Genomic DNA, 21,076 nt, shown 5'->3' with positions numbered 1-21,076 from the left:
ACTAGGATAGATAATTTTAATATATATATATATATATATATATATATATATATATATATATATATATATATATATATATAAAATTAGTTTTTTATATGTATTTTTATATTATTTATATATTGTAGCTAGTTTATTTGTCAATTAATTTGTGTAACATCATTTTTATCAGCGCTTTCACTAATTTATCTAACATCATTTTTATGGCTAGCAGCTTTCACGTTAAATATACGAATGTTAATTAGGGGGCCGGTGACACCCAACTTGTCACGTTGTAACTCATTCTAAAACAATATCCGGTTACTTGTTATCGCCAACAAAATTTCAACTTCTATATATAATTATACAATTTATACAAATATGGTAATTTCCCATTAACAAAATTGAGATGCCTTATTAAGTATCATGTGGAAATTATGGGGTTCTGTCGATGATTAATATCACTATGTCTATACTATTTTTATGGGTCCCATCTTCATTTCTGCTCAAATATGTTTCTCTGCTAACCTTCAAACAACGTGTGCCTTGTGAATCTTGAAGACATACTTTATGCAGTTATGCTTCGCATGTCTATTTTCTATTTTTGCTATTAGTTGACCACTTGATCCTAACAAGAATATATATCGAATCTTTGATCCTTACAACTACAAAACACAGACTAACACCCACACACATACATACATACATACTAAAATGTACCTCAATCATCTCCTCTTTCTATTCATCCTTCAACTTGTTTTTATTGTCGAAGGGAGCTTACCAGCTCCCTACTACCCGATCGACCACATCGCAGTTAACTGTGGGTCGATTGGGAACTCGTCCGCACTCGACGGACGAGATTGGACTGATGATTCCAGTCTCTCGAGGAACCAAGCTCGTAACTCGATGAGTACGAGAGCCGTCCACACCTCTCTTTCTGGTGACCCGGTCCCGTATTTAACTGCACGGGCCTCCCATTCACCATTCTTTTACACGTTTAAACTCCATCCTGGGCCTAAATTCATCCGGTTACACTTCAATCCCGCGTCCTATATCGGGTTCGAAACATCTACCGATTTGTTCACGGTCCAAGCCGGACCATACAAACTCCTACACAACTTTAGTGCTTCGATAACTGCTCGAGCCCTCGGTGTGATCTCGTTCTCGAAAGAGTTTTGCGTAAGCGTAGATGAAAATCGTGAATTAACCATAACAATCTCTTCGAGTTATGGTAAAGTTTATGGTTTCGTGAATGGGATTGAAATCGTCTCGATGCCTTCCGGTCTGTATTACACACCGGAAGGCAAACTGGGGCCGACAGTCATTGAACCTCACCGATATAACTTCTACATCGACAACAACACCGCACTCGAGGCGGTTCACCGGTTGAACACCGGTGGAACCGCCATTTCTCCGGTCGAAGACACAGGAATGCTCCGACGATGGTCAAAAGACTCCGATTACTTATCGGAGAAGAACAAAGTTTCACCGGTTTACCATGCTACTACCATGATCAAGTACACAAACTCACCGTCATTTTCCGCACCTCTTAAGGTCTATCAAACATCATGGTCAACCAAAGGCAAGAAATCAACAACTTTTACGTGGAAATTACCGGTCGATTTCGGATTCCGGTATTTAATTCGGATTCATTTTTGTCAATATGAACCCGTGAAGAGAAGTAATGGAGAATTTGATGTCATTGTCAACAACCAAATAGCCGAGAAAAATGTTGATGTCAGCAAATGGAGTGGCGGGTATGGGATCGCGGTTTATAAAGATTACGTGACAATAATGAGAGGGGATAAAACGAACGGTATGTCTGATCTTTCAATCGTTATCTTTTCAAAAAACGGCTTAACTGAAAGTAAGTTAAACGGGTTAGAAATCTTCAAATTAAGTAACCCGGACGATAGTCTCGCGGGTTCAAACCCTTCGTTTCCACCAAATTCATCGCCAAATTGGTTACCAAAATTACCAATTTTTGGCACCCTAAACGTGATAGCGACAAAATTCATCGCTATAGTTACAGCATTAAACATAATTGTGTACATCCAACGATGGTTTTGGGAGGAAAAGCTCGGGAAAAAGGACGTTTCAACCCCATCGACATCCGGGGAGACTTCGCGTTGTTTCTCGTTATTAGAAATCAACGAAGCGACCCGTGATTTCGACGAGGCGTTGGTGATCGGGATCGGAGGCTTTGCTAAAGTGTATAAAGGTGTGATCGATGGCGGGAAAACGGTCGCTGTTAAACGAATGAGTTCGAGATCGAAAGAAAACACGCTCGAGTTTTGGATGGAAATTCAAATGATTTGTCGCCTTCAACACAATCATCTTGTTTCACTCATTGGATATTGCCACGATGGAACAGAGATGATCCTTGTTTACGAATATATGCCACATGGGACACTAGCCGAACATCTTTTTAACCTTGGTGAAGACCAAAGTAACCGATTCGAGTCACTTCCATGGGACCAACGGCTCAAGATTTGTGTAGGCGCAGCTCGTGGGCTCGACTACTTACATACCGGGACACATCATGGTGTGATTCACCGTGATGTAAAAACATCGAATATTTTACTCGACGAGGATTTTGTCGGGAAAATTTCGGATTTCGGGTTATCGAAAGTCGAAAACACGAGCCGAATTTTACAAAAATCTTACGTTAGCACAAATATAAAAGGAACAGTCGGATACCTCGACCCGGACTACTTTTTGTCCCGTAAGTTATCGAGAAAATCCGATGTGTACGCGTTTGGTGTGGTGTTATTTGAAGTTCTATGTGGACGGCCCGCGGTGGACCCCGGGCTCGAAGAAGACCAACGCAGTCTCGCGTTATGGGCCCGCCAAAGCATCCGTGAGGGCAAAATGGACCAAATTATCGACCCGAATCTACGAGGCGAAATCTCGCCTCGTTGTTTGAAAATATTTACGGATTTAGCGGAAAAATGCACGGAAAATCAACCGAAAAGAAGACCGAGCATGGCTAGTGTAATCTCGGGCCTCGAATTTGCAATTGAGCAACAAGAAAGAGGAGATTGGTTCATGCCCGAAGAACAATATTTAATATCTCCAAAAGGAACATCAAAAAAGAGTTTAAAGCCGAAAAGATTGAAGAGTTGGAGATGGGATTTGCTTTGGAACGGGTCAAAAACCGCAAAATTGGACTCGTTTGTCTCGGTGAGTAGCTCGAAGACAACCGACGACGGTTTTCGCCGGTTTCTTCTTTCTGAAATTCACTCGGCCACAAACGATTTTGATGAAAATCTCATTGTGGGTTCGGGTGATTTTAGCATCGTGTATAAGGGTTACATCGATTATGGAAGTCGAGTGGTTGCCATGAAGCGATTCAAGAAGTTCTTGATTGAAAACTGGTTGAAAAAACCCGAAATCGTGCATGAATTTGGCAAAGAAATCGAGACATTAGCTCAATTTCGTGACACCCATTTGGTTTCATTGATTGGGTATTGCTACCATAAGTCAGAGATGATTCTTGTTTATGAATATATGGTAAACGGTAGCTTACGTAGTCATCTTTATGGCACCCAAATCAGCGATCCACTCACTTGGAAACAAAGACTTCGGATTTGTATCGATGCAGCACAAGGGTTAGCATTTCTTCATACAGTTGGTGGGCAACCTGTTCTTCATCGCGACGTCAACCCAGGAAACATTTTGTTGGATGAAAAATGGGTGGGAAAGGTTTCTGATTATGGTTTTACAAAGGTGGGTCCACTTTATGCTGTTTCGGATAATCTCACTGGGGTTATAGGCAACTGCTTAGGGTACTTGGATCCTGAATTAATGTTTGCTAATAGCACAAAACCGAATGAAAAATCTGATGTTTATTCATTTGGGTTAGTGTTGTTAGAAGTATTATGTGGTCGAAAGCTAGAAGATCACACGCTTCAAAGAGATCAAGTGTTCTTAAGAAGCTGGGTGAAGAGTAATATAGCGAAAGGGACGATTCATAAGACGATTGACCCGAGTTTAAAGGGGAAAATCGCACCTGAAAGCTTGAAAGAGTTCATCAAGATTACTGAGCGTTGTTTGGTTGACCAGAGCAATGAACGACCATTGATGAGTGAAGTTGTTAAAGCCCTTAGATTTGCAGTTCAACAACAAGATGTTGCTAAATTTAGTAATGGCAGTTCGGTTTCCAAAAACATGTAAACCATTTTTTTGTACTTAATCAACTTAAATGATGTTGTAATTGTTGATGTATATAACTATATATAAGATTGTTTTTTAGAGTAATAAACCGTCGAATGAAATTAAATAAACGTTCTATATTTATATTTTAATAAATAATTTTTTTATGTTATTTATCAATTGTAAAATGAAAAATATTTGTAGCTAAAAGAATATAAGGTAAATAAGTAAAAAGAGTATGGCTTAATTCATTAAGTCATTATATACTATTAAGTACTAAAAAAAAAAAGAAGTAGAAGAAGAAAAGAAAGAAAGTGTTTTTCATGGATTATTTGAAGATTTTAAGTTTTAAGAAGAAAAAAAGTCTTTTTGCTCAACTGAATAAATAAAAAACACAGTTTTAACTAACTTTTGTCAAATAAGTGAAATATATAAAACTTAAAATGACAAAAATATAAACAATATCTAACATCAAACTATGGCCAATAGACTCTATATTATACAAAACCCCTTGGATACAAATGTTGTTCTAAAAATACATACAATCTTTGGAAACAAGAGATTATCGACTCCTCGGTTAACTTTTTCTCCGAGCTCTCGATTGCATCCAAAAATATGTCAATCACTTGTGGATTTTACTTTTTACTATTGCCATGGGGTTAAAAAGGTCAATTTTCACTCGACTCTCCAATAGTCAAACTCAAAAGTCAAAAAATTACACTTCTCCATTTTGGGTAACTTGCAATTGCCGCCTTACAAGTGCAGTGTAAATCCCGTTCATGTTAAGAAGCTCTTCGTGGGTCCCACTTTCTGCAATCTGCCCATCGGAAATCACCGCCACCGTGTCGGCGCTTTTCACCGTCGACAGCCGGTGAGCTATCACTAACACCGTCCTTCCTTGCATTAACGAGTCCATCGCATCCTATTCATACAAAAAACACGAACACCCAAAAAATCAACCATTAGCAAAACTCTAGGATTCATACAACTGCGTGAAATTGTGTTTGTATGTGTGTCACCTGAACGAGATATTCGCTTTCTGCATCTAAAGCGCTTGTGGCTTCATCCAATAGCAAAACTCTAGGGTTCATCAAGAGCGCTCTAGCGATTGCAATTCGTTGTTTTTGACCTCCCGACAACCGTAATCCACGTTCTCCAACCACCGTTTGGTATTTCTCCGGAAACGACGACACAAAATCATGGGCATTCGCCATTTTCTGTTTTCATACGCTCGAGAACCTATAATTTTCTGAAAAAAAATAATAATTGAACCGAAAGAAAAGAGCAGAACCCTTACAGCAACGTTTTCGATTTCAGAACTGGTGGCTTTTCCATCGAATCCGTAAGCAATGTTATCTTCTATAGAACAGTTGAATAGAACAGGCTCCTGGCTCACTATACTCACCTTAAATACAGCAAGAAAAAGATGGGATTTTTGTTTCACAGATGTGGAGAATGTAAGGTTTTATAACGTGAATTGGAGGATTAGATTTACCTTTTTGTGTAGAAATTCGTGTGAGATTTCGGGTAATGGAACCCCGTTTAGCAAAACCTTTCCGTTTGATGGATCGTAAAACCTTTCGATCAAATTCGCGATGGTGGTCTATGGAGAAACGAGTTTGTGATCAAGATTTAATGGCTTATTAATGATCTTAAAACAAAAAGTGAATTACAAGAATGGTCCCTACAGTATACCAATAATTCCAGGTTCAATCCACGTTCTTTTTTTGTTCCAAAGTTTTTGGTTTTTGTCCCTAGAATAGTCCTTCGCCAATCAAAATGACCATTTTGCCCTTAAAGTTAAAAAAGTCATTATACATAAGCCAAAAACCATTCTCATTTCTCGAAACAAAAACCAAAGTTAGGGACAAACTTTAGGAAAAAAAAAAACATGGACCGAACCTTCAACTTTTGACATACCACAAGGACCATTCTTGTAATTTACTCTTAACACAAATATAACAATTTTCACAATACCTTTCCGCCACCACTGGGTCCCACTAAGGCTACTTTCGAACCGGGTCTCAATTTTAGTGTTATCCCCTGTACACAAAAAAGTCGTGAGAATCCGTTTGTTACACGTGAAAAAAACAGGTTGTACTGTGTCTGACTGTGTCTGACTGTGATTTTGATATCAAGGAACATATAAAAAGAGTAAAAAAAACGTGCAACAAAATGGTCAAATTATCTGAATTTATATTTATTTACCTTAAGTACCATATGATTGGGTCGAGAAGGATAAGCAAACCAAACATCATCGAGTTCAACATCTCCATCTGGATCACTACAATTAAAAAACCATAATTAAACAAAAAGTAACAACCACATGTCCACGTGGCATAAACACACACACACACAATACACACCCAACGGGGCATTGGGTCCCGGGTTTTGCCAAGCTGGACACACGATCGAGAAGCTGAAAAACTCTCCTACTTGCTCCAGCAGCTTTCATGGCAGTTGTATATAATCCTGATAATGAAGATATCGAAGACCCAACTGCAATTTTGATATTTAAGTTATTTTGAGTCAAAATAAGGAAAAAGGATTATTGAGACAAATAAAAGGAATAATGCCTGTGAGGCTGTAGAGAATGAATGATGTAAGCGAGCCAGCTGTCATCGCGCGTGTAATAGTCAAGTAAGCTCCGTATATCACCACTGTGATCACTGACAATGTTGATGCTCCACTCATACCACCAGAAAATATACCCGTGACTTTCTGTTAAATAAACAATTATAAGACACTTTTTGATTGTTGTTGATTGAGTCAGATCCATCAAACAGTCTAAATCTGACCGAATCAGGCTCATCCTCTTACATAAGGTTGTTTCTTTTCTAGACCGAATAAAACCGTCTAAACAAGACTAAGGTGTTGTTTGTTTTTCCGAAAAGAAAATGTCTGAAGTCTGCGAACCACCTCTGCAACCCTCTGTAGCAGCAGAAGAAGTGGACCAAACGGCTGCAACATTTAATAAAAAGTTTGTTTTTTTTTTAACGTCTGCAGACTGCTGCAGTAAGGTGTGAAGAGGTTTGAAGCAGTCGGTCTACTGCTGCGCCACGCAGCACACGCGTAGCAGTTTTTAAGTCAGAAGTCTTCTGAAAAACAAACAGCTGCGAAGGGCCAAGTGTTGCGCGTATGCTGCGCGGCGCAGCAATAAGTGGTCTGAAGTGGTTTTTTAGAAAAAAACAAATAGCACCTAAATGACTATTTTACCCTTACATTTCAAAAGAAGGATGTAATACAGAAAGTCAAGAAAATGAGACTTTTCCTATTGAGTCAAACAAAGGCTTACTGCTTGTCGTAGGCCAAGGTTTAAAGTCTCATCAACTTTTTCAGAGTAGGTTGAAATCGCATAAGATTCTTGTGCAAAAGATCTCACTGTTCGAATGGCTCCAAAAGATTCCTGTAGGTCAAATTTACGTTTTAACAATTCATACAAAAAGTCAACCAAAAATTTATAAAATTTAAAAGAATTAAACAAACCTCGGCAATTGAGGCAGCAACTGCAGCTGCAGCTTGTGTTGCATGAGACAGTTCTCGAAGGTACCTTCCAAAGTAGCGCACAGCTACCGATATTATTGGTACAACAACCAAAGCCAACACTTCACAAAAAAAAAGTAATAATAAAATAAAATAAAAAATCTATCATCCATAAATTATATAATTTTAGGCGGTGTTTGTTTCGATGATGAGAATCCAAAGGGCATTGATGTCTTTTGCACAGACGAGATATCGAGAGCGAATCTCTGCCCCATCTTTTTGAGTGAATAAAAAATTGCAATTTCCAACGCATCTGGTCCAATGCATGGCAAACACAGTATTGTACTGTCTTTCTATATGTAACAAATGGGACCTAACATTATAGAGTTAATAACATTTTTGGTCCTTAATAATAGCGGATTGTTACAATTTGGATCCTAAAAACTTTTCTTTTGCAATTTTGGTCCGCATTTGAGGTTTTTGTAACGATTTGAATTATTATATTTTATCCTTTAAGTATAGCTGATTTTTGCAACTTTGGTCCCAAAAATGTAGTCATTTTCTTAGAACAGTGACAAAAATCAGATATACTGGGAGATTAAAGTATAGCTAGTTTTTGCAAATTTGGTCCAAAAAATAGTCATTTTATCGGAAAAGGACCAAAAAGTGCTACAAAAAGTTAAAATGAGGACCAAAATTGCAAGAGAAATCTATCTGGGATCAAAATTGCAAAACTGAGCAATCCTCAGGGACCAAAAATGTAATTTACTCAAAATGATATTACAAGACCGAAAATTTACATGTTAGCTTCCATGAAGAAGAGAACATGAAGCCAAGACCAATAAATGCTGTAGTCAAATTTCGAAGTGCCTCAGAGAGATTAGTAGTTGCAGCATTTTTTATAATTTGTGTGTCTTCAGATAATCGACTGAGTAATTCTCCTGTTCTAGTAACATCATAGAAAGCTATTTCCTGTTAAAAAAAATAAAAAAAAAAAAGTTGCATATTTTACTAATAATAAAAAAATTGGAAGTACATTGCTATTAAACATCAAGAAACTCACTTGCTGCATAAGGTGGCTGAACAAATCCTTTCTCAAACGAGCAACAACCCGTTCACTAGCGGAAGAAAACAACCATGCCCTGAGCGCTGTTGAGAATGAACTAAGACCAAAAAGTTACATATAATTACATAAATGCCATTCCAAGAGCAATTTAAGTTTTATGTGATTTAAAGTGGAAAAGAAACACACCCGACAACAACCACCAACACAACGGCTAGTATAGTGTCCTTAACAGCATTCAGAGCTTCAGTTTGCTCTTCGGGTGTCTTTATGTCTCTTGATACAATGTCGATAATCCTCCCACCAAAAGATGGCTGATAACATTATATAACACGCTTTACAATTCGTTAAAATAAATTTTAACGTTTTTTTTTAATCGTTTCTTTTAGATTAATTCTATCGACTTGGAAAGTGGCGTACTATAAGCAGGCTTGAAGTTGAAGCTATCAGTAGAGCAATTGTTGCAATAATGAGCCTCCCTGCATCAGGTTTTGCCTACATTGTAAGTAAAAGACAATGATTGTTAAATCTTACAATATGGCATGACACAAGTTGTACTGCATTGGACTGGGACTGACATGACATGACATTGGACTGGGACTGACATGACATGACAGAACAGGTTGTATCGAACAAACTTGACATGAGAAAACAACTTGTATTGCATTGGCATGGGTCAGGTGACCTAACCTGACAGAACAAGTTGTACTGCATTGGACCAGGACTCACATGACATGACAGAATAGATTGTATTGAATTGGACTGGACTTGGGATAAGCATGACATGACATGACAAGTTGTACTGATCGGACTGAATGACATGAAAGAACAAACGGTACTTTGGATTCATACCGACATGACATGACAAAATAAATTCTACTCCATTTGTCTCGGACTAAAGTCAATGGGACAAAATATGCGTGTTTTTGTCCCTTTTCAAAATCTATGCAAAAGACGATAACGCCCTTCTCGTCAAAGTGATTGAAAATAGTCCCGGAAAGTTTGCCTAGTGCACTAGTTCACTATAACAAGCACAATATAGCCTAATTGTTGTTTAAGGAAAATGTATACTTACCAAAAGTAGAACTCTGGAAAATCCAACATTTGCTGCCTAAATTCATGATAAAAGTAATGTTTTTTAACTGCATAAGGAAAAATATATAGAATCGAAAACAAAAAACGATGATCACCTGTATTGCGTCTCCGTACTCGAGGTCTGTTGCTGGACCATTTGATGACCCGACTTCATTCTCATTTCTCTTGACCTAAAATCAAGAAATACTAATTAATTGATTGGGTTTCATAATGAAATTCGAAGTTAATGCAACTGAAAAAAAAACAAGTACTGATCAACTATGATCTCGTTTTGATAAATTTAGGGATAGAGAAAGAAATACAACGGAAACAGACGTAATTGGTGTAAAAAACAAAAAGGGAATCTTACATTTTTTCTGATTAGAGGAACTCTGTCACCTCCGGAAGAGATGATCGATCGGCTTGTCCAATCCAAATGCTTGTTCTTCCCCATTTCACAAGATTTCAATAAACCCTAAAGAAACATGGAGTTTGCAGGGTTGTTGGAAATGTTTTATAATAAAAAAGAAAAAAGAATCGATTCGCTTGATCAAGAACACATCAATAAACGCAACGCGGCATGTTTTTGGGAATGTTGACTTTTGTTCGGTCGTCTAGAAAAGACAAAAAAGTTGTTTGGTAGGTAACCACATCAGATTCTCTTTTTCAGTTTTTTCTTGGAATCTTGTAAATAATACTTTCCAAAACATTACTTGGTATTTGACAGCTATTAAAGTTTCTATGTGTTTCCATTTGGTTTTATTTTGAAAGGCATTGGGGAGTAGGGGTCGTTAACACACTCGCCAAGGTCGCCAAATACCGCTCCCGCTCCCTAGCTTGCGCTAAGGGGGCTCGCCAAGGAGACTCGTAAAGGGAGGCCTGACAATCATGTCGTGTTCGGGTTTGCAGATTACGGGTTGAAGGGTCAAAACACACCAACCCAAACACAACTCATTTAACCATACAAGTCATGGGTTGGCGGGTTTGGAACATAAACCCATATATGACCAATCAACCTACTTATTTATGCGCGTTCATAGGTTGGCAGGTTCGTGGATCAGATTTGAGTTCGTTGGTTCGTAGGTCAAATTCTATAAATAAAATTGATAATTAAACATCTTGGTAGGACTCGCTATGCATTCTTATTATAACGACGCATACACACTTCACTTTTTGGATAAAAAAAAAAATTGTATAGAAGTGCAGCTTGTAATAGGAAGAAGCTGAGAGAAAAGAAGCTTGTAATCGGAAGACTGAGAGAAAAGAACAACTTAAGCAACATACCAGAGGTCCAGTAATCTGAAGTCAATACTTAATCGCATGTTGGATTGTAGCAAATCGATTGCCTATTGTATTCTTCATTCAAGCATGACTCACGTTAGGCATCGACGTCGTTCGACTTTAGTGATTTAATCGTTCATGTCGTCGTTTTTCGTGAGTTCGTTCATCACATAGGGGAGAGGGGAGACCGGGAGAGGGCTTATTCGATTTTGTTTGTGAGATTATTTAGGGAAAACGTGTTGCAAATCAGCAAATGGTTACCCACGGGTCAAATGGTCAATGGTATACTACATTTAAAAAATATATAACTTTTTTATTAAAATTCTAAACGGGTTGGCGGGTATATTTTTTGAGAAACTCATATATGACATGTTTAATAAACAGGTTGGAGGGTTGAAAAACTCAACCCAAGCTCGTTTATATCGTGTCGTGTCGCGGATCGTGTCGAGAATTGTTAGACCAATAGTGGAGATGTGTGTTCTGATTGGTGTTTATCATTTTTCATTTCTTATTTCTTTTTAATTTATAATATCAAACTTATTAAATTGGCATACTATCACTCCTTATCTTTTTTCTGCTAAACATGTTAAGCTTAAGTGGCTTTAAAATAAATTAAAAAATCATACTTGCCAATGTGCTAAGAGTGATATCACTTCCTTCAGCCTAAGTGTTTAGTTTTGATGTTACTATATGTATCACCTACTTATATAAATTGTTGAATCATGGGGTATACATCATCACCCACTAACATAGGAGTACATGAAGCAATTTACGGTAGAGAAATTAAATATCCTCCTACTTTTGATCCTACTAATCCTCCTAACTATTTAAATAATTACATGTGTCATATTAGTATCCTAAAATATCACTAAATCTCATTAAATAAGCATTAAATGTTACATATGTCACCATTTAATTGGGTAGAAGGATATGTAGGAACAAAAAGTAGGAGGATATTTAATTTTTCTTTACGGTATGTATAGAATTAACCTTTAGTTTTTGCAATTTTACTTGGTTTTCAAAATTATCTAAACTTATTATTATACATCTGATTAAGAGGGTGTTTGGGATTACTTTTTAGCTTCAAAAATTCTTTTTGCCAAAGAACTCTTGGTAAAAGAAGTTTTTTAAATTATGTTTGGATTAGCTTTTGAGGGGCAAAAAGGACATTTAATGTTGTTGAGTGGGGAGAGTGTTTAATGATTGGTAAGTTTAAGGGTATTAATGTAATTTACTTTCTATTTGTTTCAATAGTCACAAAAAGTCACGTTTCCATGACTTTTGAAAGAGGAGGATTTTGTTCTTTGCCAAAAGTTACTTCAAAAGATCTTTTATAACTTCCCAAATAACTTTTAGATTTTTTTGACTTTTCATAAAAGTAAAAAGTCTAAAAGTTGTTTAAAAAACAATGTCAAACACGCTCTAAATGTTTTATTAACTTTGCATATATAATTTTTGTTTAAAAATAATATTTTGTTAATTAGAAAATACATTACCTGACTTTAACATTATAACACTTATACCACATTGGTGCTATTATATTTATCTCTTTCTCTCGCATAGAAAATCAAACACTCAATCATTCACACATAGGAGTACAACTAGCAAATAGGGGTACATATATAATTAATCTAACCGGGTAACTCATTTTCTTTTTCTACTACATTCATCCTTTTAAAAAAGTCACCGCCTTCAACACACACACATACTCTCTCTCTCTCTCTCTCTCTCTATATATATATATATATATATATATATATATATATATATATATATCAAACACACACACACACATTGGAGATCCAAAGGAGTTGTCGAAACCACCACCGTCCCTAATCCACAATCATAATCCTACATACCCCCTTAAAGATAACCACCCCCGTTGTTTCATAATTCATTTTGATTTTAAATTTTGGTCCCTTACAAGACAACCACCTGACTGTTGAATCTTGTTCTTTGTGTTCATTTCAGTCTTTGGATCCACCACTATCCATTAAGATGATAGTTGGACTTTTTTTATCTAGATTAAACCATCGCCAAAGCTCATAACATCTTTTCAGACGAATCACCACTATTGCAAACCCTAGTTGTCGTCGTTGTAGCTTTGGAGATTTATAGGGGTGTGTTTGTTGATTTTCAAATCCGAAAATTTGTAGGTGTATGTTGATTTCCATGTTTTGTCGGTGTATGCAACGATTTCCATATCTAATTTGTGTATATCAATTTCCAGGTGTGTATGTTTGTGTCGATTTCCATGAGTGTGTATTATGTCTATTTCCATATATACACATGTGTTTGTGTCGATTTTCAGATCTTTAGGTGTGTGTTGATTTCCATAACTGGTGAAGGCGTCGAAGAGTGATGGTGGTGGTGGTAGCGGACGGTAGTGATAGAGAGTGGTTTGTTTTCTTGAGTGTATGTTTATGTGTTTGTTTTCATGAAGATGTGTGTATATGTGTTTGTGGTGTTCATGAAGATGTTCCTGTATGTGTGTGTTCACAAAGAACAAACCTAGATGGATGGTGAAGGTTGGTAGGGAGGAGGGTTTTCTTTTAATTTTTTTTAATCGAAAAATAAATAAACAATATACAAAAAAAATGTAAAATGAATAAAAAGGTATAGAAAAATCATTTTTTATGCAATAAGGTCCAATCACACTAAAAATAAAACAACAAAACCAAACACATAGTGTGTATCATAATTGTTCTCACTGTGCCTCTTTTGATAAACTATATGACAATAGCGTAATTTTGTCTAAATAATATGATATTATCAACCCACTCAATAAAATGGGGTGATATGTTCAATTATATTTAATCCATGCATTTGCAAAATGTTGAGTTTTGTACATCATTATGATTACCTCTCTTCGGTTAAATAAGGATATAAAAATCAAATATTTTTTTTTCTTACTATATGTATAAAAAAATAAGTAGAGATATCACCTCTCATTAATAAAAGCTATAATTTAGTCGAATTCATTATTGGCTGATAGGTGCTTATACTTTTAATGTGTTTATGAAATTTTAGAGTGTTAGAGAATCTCTTTTCTTATTGTGGTCACATATGATTGTGTTTTAGGTTACGATAATTATAGGTCGTCAGTGGGGTGTTTAGATTGCTTATTTAAATTGTTTATTGCCTTTTTACCAATTTAAATCAAACATTTTCAGTTTTTTTTTTGTTAATTAGTATTTAAGTCACCTTGCACGTTGTAGTGGATAACTCGTTTATAATTAGTAAAAATGAAAACTATAAAAAAAATGTAAGGGACCAAAACATAACTTTGAAGTCGTGAGGGTAACTCCTTTGCAATTCATATATAAAATATGATTTTTAAATATCAACAATTCATATCATATCAAGTGCACCACAAAAGTATCAAAACAAAATTTCAATCCAAATAATAATGTATAGAAGAACTGGAAAAAAAAAAAGCTTGAAAGCATATCTTAAGGAAATTATAAAAACGGAAACTATAAAAAAAATATGTGAGGGAAAAAAACGTAAATTTAATGCATGGGGTAACTCCTTTAAAATTTGTATATAGAATGTAATTTACAAATGTCAACAATCCACATATATCACGATAATGATTATATCATATCAAGTAAACCGCAACAGTATCAAAATAAAGTTTTGATCCAAAACATTATGAATTGAAGAGACGGTCGAAAATAAGACTTGAAAGTGACCAATAACATAACTTTAAAATATAGAAATGGACCCAATCATAACTTATAAAATACCAGTTATTTAATTTTAAAGTTAGGAATGATAAAAACTATTAAATCATTGAGGGGAAAATATATAAATATAAAAATCTGTTATGGGCAGAGACAAAATCTATTTTTCTAAATAGATGTTGATTTTACATTTTGTATTATATGATGTCAAAGTAGTAATTTAATTTGTATTTAAGCATTTTTACTCTAGAAATAACAAGGAAAAATGAATAGTAATTGTCTCTTCCAAATAGTTTTTAGTAATATATATATATATATATATATATATATATATATATATATATATATATATATATATATATATATATATATATATATATATATATATATATATATAAGGCATTTTTACTCTAGAAATAACAAGGAAAAATGAATAGTAATTGTCTCTTCCAAATAGTTTTTAGTAATATATATATATATATATATATATATATATATATATATATATATATATATATATATATATATATATATATATATATATATATATATATATATATATATATATATATATATAACTCTGTTGTAACTCCCGATTTCAAAGGCAATTACAAGACTTTGAGAATTAGAATCTCTTGCATATAATACTCTATCAGGGTGAGTAACCATATTATTTTTCTAATAAATGTCATCGAGATATGTGATTATTATTGTGTTATGTGATAAATCATAAATACAATATAATGGTTATTATGGAATAATATATTATGAGTTAAAAGCTTATAGGGTTGTATATAGTTAGAGTTGTATCTAACTGGTATCACTAAGTTTTATAACAAGTTATTGCTATGTGGAGTAATGAGTTGATTTAGCTTAATTATACTTAAGTTATGCTACATGAGTTAAATAACTAGTTTAGTTATATTTGTTATGAGCTATGAAGTGTTGGTGTAGTTGTTTATGGCTATTAGTTATAGTGAATCGATGTAATGGTTTTAATGATTGGAATGTACGTAGATGGTTTTAGTTGATGAATATTGTATTATATAAGTTGGTTATCTAAGTTGTGTGAACAGTTATGCTAACGCAACAATGTAGGTCATTGAATAGTTACACTTAAATATAACTATCATATCTGTCTAAAGTATGGAACCAAGATTTAGTATAGCCGAGCGGTTATAATAGAGTATCATTATAACAATGTTTATAGTTATTAGTATACGATGATAACCTTAGTGGTCGTAATATCATCATTAGTGAATTGGAGGTCAATGACAACGTTGTTGGCCGTAATGATATACTTGTATATTTTTATCAAAGTAAGGTGAAAGTCATGGTGGTCGTAATATCATTGTTAGTGTATTTCAAGTCAATGACGGCCTTGTTGGTCGTAACACTACATTTTTACATTGTTATTTGAGTACGGTGGTAGCCTTGGTGCTTATAATACCCTCATTAGAGAAACACAAGTCAATGGTAATCTTGATGGTCGTAATACCATACTTGTATGTTGTTATTGGAAAGTGGTGGTAGCCTTGGTAGTCGTAATACCATCTTTTGAGAAATACAAGTCAACGGTATCCTTAATGGTCTTAATAATATATGTGTACATGAATATGTTGCATAGGTAGCCTTAATGGTTGTAATACCATTAGGGAAATATTATTTAGACATAGTTGTAGCCCATTGGGTTGTAATATCATGGGGAAAAGTTACTAGAGTATAATTATAACTTAACTCGTTGTAAATCTACTAAGGAGGGCTAATGGTTAAAATAATAGTTTGAGTAGTTTTAAACCTATACATTTAGGAATTTATGAAAAAAAATACTCAACATGGGTATATACTATGTTTATCGATAGGTGCCATGGAGTTTGTATTGATTTGTTGATTTATATATATATATATATATATATATATATATATATATATATATATATATATATATATATATATATATATATATATATATATATATATATTTGTTTATTTATTACATTCGTTGTTGAGGTTACTAATTAAGTTTTTATAACTTATACTTTATTGTTATTATGTGCCTTTCAAATTCATAAATATTCAGTGGAGAAGTATGAAGTTTGGTGCGACCGACTCAGATCATATTATTTATTTGTGTATGCCAAAAGGGTTTTTAGCTCGGTGGTACCAAGTGTTGCCCTCCTTCCATGATGTCGATGGTTCAAGTATCGTCTGTGACATAGGTGATTTAAGAATAGTTTAAAAGTATATTAAATTTACCGTTCAAAAAAATATTTTGATTCATGATCTAGATCATCAAGAGGTTGTTATCCAACTAATGAATGATTATTTGTAACCCTAATATCATGATTTGGATTGTACGTTAGCAAATTTACTTTGTATGACTTCTTTACCATTTCATTTGTTTTCGTTTTACTAAAAACTAATTTTATTTATTTAATCAATTAGTACTAAATTAATGACTTAGATGAACTAACTTTTGTCGTGATTGAATTAAAATTGTTCTATCTAAGCAAACTTATGATCTAGGTTCAATATTTAGATTTAGATTCGTGACACAACAAAGAATTATAACAAAAACGAAGATCAAAAAGCAAAAAGAAAACCTTACATTTTTCTTCACGAAGGAAACTCCTCCGGTGAACATAATCGACCGGCTTGTCCAATCCAAATATTTCTTCTTCCCCATTTCACAAGCTTGGCAAAAAACCTTAACAAACATAAGAGTTGTCAACAATTGATTATGTGTTCACCTCTAAAACCAATTTGCAGGAAATATGTTTTAAGACCAGAAAGAATTAATTTGCCTTTGATCAAGAACACGTTGAGGAACCGAAAGTTTGATTGTGTTGGGAATGTTTACTCTATGTTTAGGCAATCTTTACTTAAACTAGACAAACGGATGATTGAAGGCTTTATATTGAAATGACATTAGACCGTATTGTATCTTTCCACTCTAAAGATACCTACAAAGTTTGGTTAGTGTGGTAATATATAATTCTATACAAATAGTATCACCAAGACACCATAAGTATAAGTATGTGTTTGTCATACTAACGCAAAAGATAGTTTATAGCTAATAAACTAGGCAATAGAAAATATATTTGTAAAAAAAACTAGTTAACAAGCTAGCTACAAAATATAAAATGACATAAAAACAAATAAATTTGATATATTTTGAAATCTCATATTTCTCGTCATATCATATTTGCTCTTTAAACTTTTAAAATGATATCTTTTATCCACAATTTTTATAAATCAATAATGAAACTATTTATAAGATAAATTATAAAATAATATCTAATAAATTCTTATATCATTTGATCTTTTAATAAGGTGAGCAAAAGCCGAAGCGATCTAAAAAAACCGCAACAATCGAAACCAAGAATTAGAAACCGATACAAAACCGATGGTGTTGTTTTTAAAATGGGAAAGCCGATCCAAGTTGATAGTCTCTAAACTGATGGTATTGTTTTTAATTTGTCTTTCTCGTCTCTAAAAAAATACAAGTACTCGTCAACAAGGCGAACATGTATCTCCCCAACATGATACACTTCAATGAAACCCCTATCATGAATATTCTTGAATCACAATTTTCGGGCTCTTGCGGTTTTAAAACAAAACCACACTAGAAAACCGTATCATTTCATTGTGCGGGTAAAAACAAAAATTGCGGCAAACGAAACAAAAACGGTTGGAAAAAACCACAAAACTGCACATCATTGTTTTGAGATTACAAAAACCGATGCATTTGATTTGCGGTTCGGTTTAGGCCTACGACCGTAATTTTAATAGGTGCCATGGAGTTTGCATTTGATTTGCACATCATTGTGTTTTATTCTTTATTCACACACCATTTATTTTTAATGAGTAAATACAACATGTTTTTAATTTAGTTATACACTTCAATAATTTAAGTTCATAAAAACACATTTTAAACGGATAAAACACATAAATGCATTTTTTTTACCAAAAATGATATAAAGACTTATAGTTATTTTGGTAGTTAAAATAATTTCATAATAATTAAATAGAAAAATAATAATTATATCCTTCATGTAAAAATGGATTTGTATTTGTTAATGAAAAGTATAATAAAACGATAGATCTAGTGATTATGTTGCTTATGTGTAATGTAAAAAAGTCAAGGGCATATCTTATATGGGGCTAGGGGTTGTGCCCCCCCCCCCCCCCCCCCCCCCTCCCGTTGATTTTTTTTTTTTGTAGAAATAGTCTCTATACTTTAGTTTTATACATATTAGGCCAAAAAATATAAAATTTTGACTATGCCCCCCTTTCATCCATTTTTATACAAATTATATTTTCGGCCCCCAAATTAAATATTGAAGCTCCGCTCCTGGTCTAAGTGTTGGCTTGAAGCAATGATGCATTATGTAGCTTTTGAATTATCCATAAAATAAGAAGAATATCATCGTCGGGTCAATTCGGATGTTTAAGTAAAGATGAGTCTCTAATTATGAAAATAAAAATACAAAACATGCTAGTACATAAATGTTTGATTTAAGGTGTTTCTTTCATGTTTTAGGAATACTTAATATGCTTTGATTTTATGAAAATAAAAATACAAAACATGCTAGTACATAAATGTTTGATTTGGCATTCAGAATAATCAAAAGACAAAACTTCAAAAATGGTTCCTATGGTTTTCAAAAATATCAAGTTTAGTCCCTAAGTTCAAAAAACCTCACAGATGGTCCTTGTGGTTTCAAAAATTTTAACAAATGGTCCTTCCGGCTCACTCCGTTAGCATTTCACCGTTAACTCATTTTTTAATAAAATATTGCAGGGGTAATTTCGTCATTTCAGTTGTAACCTTCTCTCTTTAAAAGAAATTGCATGTCCGATTTTTGGGCAAATCCTTTAGCTTTATCAGTCATCATCTCTCCTCCTTTCCACTGTTGCTCGACCGTTGCACCCTTCACGACATCCAATCGCTTTTGATTCAAAGATGGTGACTTGCAGATGTGGGAATGAAGCAACGAAGATCACTTCATGGACGGATTGTAACCCTGGAAGACAATTTTGGAACTGTAGAAGATGTGGTTTCCTTCGATGGTCTGATCCTCCTATGTGTGCTAGGGCATTGGTGGTGATTCCAAGTTTGATAAGATCAATGAATCAATTGGAAGAGAGGGTCGCCATTGTAAGTGCAGAATTGTGGAACTACCAGCTGATGTTGTTTTGTTCATGGGTGTTTTTTTTGGTATTATTTTAATCTCTAAGTATCTTGTGAAGGTTTGGATGGTAATGGAGTTTTGGTTTTTGGTTTGTAACCATTGCAGGGTTTTTTTTTATTTTAATCGGATAGGGGTATTTTTGCTTTCAGTTTATGTAGGTGGTTTTGGAATTGGTGTTGTTGTATTTGGTTTATGTATCAGATTAATGTGTGATGCAGTGGTAATGGTAATGGTAATGGAATGTAGTTTGTTATAGTTCATTGTTTAATTTCTTGAATGTTTTTGAAATGCAATTGTTAAGTGTATTGTAAATGCATCTTGAAGATGGTTTTCATTTGCAATTGAAATGTACAATGTTATTAATTGATCTGTGAAGGGTAGTACACAAAACATATTAATTCATTACCAAAAAGTGCATACACACCATTACATTCAAAGTTATAAAGTTCTTAACACAACCATGATGCAAAGTTTTCAAAAGACCTACAACACAAGCATTACATGCAAAGTTTTCAAGTTCTTAACACATCTTCAAACAAGTACACATGACATAAGTTTCTAAATACCTACAACACCAGCATCCTAATAACCACTAAAAATAGTTTCCAGCCCCCTCCAACTTCACCACTACCTCCATGCCCTTTACATGTTCTGGAATTGTGCCTTTTGTTATGACACTTTGAACAAGTGACTGCCAAATATTTCCTGCTCAATCTACCAGCTTGGTTGTTTGGCTCATCAACACCCCTCCTTCTCTTCTTCTTAGGCCTCCCAACCTACACATATTGATATACTATAGTTAAAATTGAATTCATTCCATGTTCACATGTATACTATATATTTAGTGTACTTTAAATACAAACATGTGTCTTATGTTTTGGTGGAAGTAAAGTGAATGGGCAGTTACTTTTAGGCCACATTGTACGTCCATTCAATGGATCAATTTTGTTGAAATACATGGTTTTCTATGTTGATAACCTATAGCAAGGATGGACCCATTCATCAACATGTGGGGCATTTTCACCATTTTCAATTTTGTCCCATATAGCACAAACAACATGTCTACATGGGAAACCTGTAATCTCCCAAAACCTATAACTGCAACTTTGATCATTCAAGTTTACCACATATTGGTCTTGCAATGTGCTTGCCACTTGGTACTT

General features: G+C 34.3%; 2 protein-coding genes across 3 annotated transcripts; one reads left to right on the top strand and one right to left on the bottom strand.

The window, feature by feature from the left end:
• Nucleotides 1-690: 690 nt before the first annotated feature.
• LOC111919486 (putative receptor-like protein kinase At5g39000) lies at nt 691-4,240 on the top strand. Its single transcript, XM_052770673.1, has one exon. It carries the CDS (start codon nt 691-693, stop codon nt 4,150-4,152), a length of 3,462 nt encoding a protein of 1,153 aa, XP_052626633.1. The 3' UTR covers nt 4,153-4,240.
• A 370-nt stretch (nt 4,241-4,610) lies between these two features.
• On the bottom strand, nt 4,611-17,572 carry LOC111919485 (ABC transporter B family member 27). 2 transcript variants are annotated; one of them, XM_023915038.3, is made up of 19 exons: nt 17,523-17,572; nt 17,327-17,425; nt 10,122-10,226; nt 9,868-9,942; nt 9,753-9,788; nt 9,098-9,172; nt 8,867-8,991; nt 8,678-8,777; nt 8,415-8,586; nt 7,618-7,736; nt 7,427-7,537; nt 6,708-6,852; nt 6,498-6,630; nt 6,340-6,415; nt 6,109-6,174; nt 5,627-5,734; nt 5,429-5,536; nt 5,151-5,348; nt 4,611-5,053 (listed from the first exon to the last, which is right to left on the bottom strand). In XM_023915038.3, the coding sequence occupies exons 2-19, from the start codon at nt 17,402-17,404 to the stop codon at nt 4,847-4,849; spliced, it is 2,037 nt and encodes a 678-aa protein (XP_023770806.1). In that variant the 5' UTR covers nt 17,405-17,425; nt 17,523-17,572; the 3' UTR covers nt 4,611-4,846. The 2 variants fall into 2 exon arrangements, with proteins under 2 accessions (XP_023770806.1, XP_052626632.1); XM_052770672.1 differs by lacking the exon at nt 17,523-17,572 and having other exon boundaries at nt 17,327-17,479.
• Nucleotides 17,573-21,076: the final 3,504 nt, after the last annotated feature.

Source organism: Lactuca sativa, chromosome 4, assembly GCF_002870075.4.
Source record: "Lactuca sativa cultivar Salinas chromosome 4, Lsat_Salinas_v11, whole genome shotgun sequence".
In the NCBI taxonomy this organism is placed as follows: Eukaryota; Viridiplantae; Streptophyta; class Magnoliopsida; order Asterales; family Asteraceae; genus Lactuca; species Lactuca sativa.
Note: the sequence above shows the minus strand (reverse complement) of the source record. Positions and strands in the feature narration are given on the sequence as shown.

Bases quoted from the DNA above. Each gene is read 5' to 3' on its own strand.
- LOC111919486 (XM_052770673.1), top strand. From the start codon at position 691: ATGTACCTCAATCATCTCCTCTTTCTATTCATCCTTCAACTTGTTTTT.
- LOC111919485 (XM_052770672.1), bottom strand. From the start codon at position 17,437: ATGTTTGTTAAGGTTTTTTGCCAAGCTTGTGAAATGGGGAAGAAGAAA. The intron at 9,173-9,752 runs GTAAGTATACAT...CTTACAATGTAG, and splicing joins TTTCCAGAGTTCTACTTTTG to GCAAAACCTGATGCAGGGAG. The intron at 7,737-8,414 runs GTAAATTTTCGG...TTTTTTGTGAAG, and splicing joins TTCTTCATGGAAGCTAACAT to TGTTGGCTTTGGTTGTTGTA.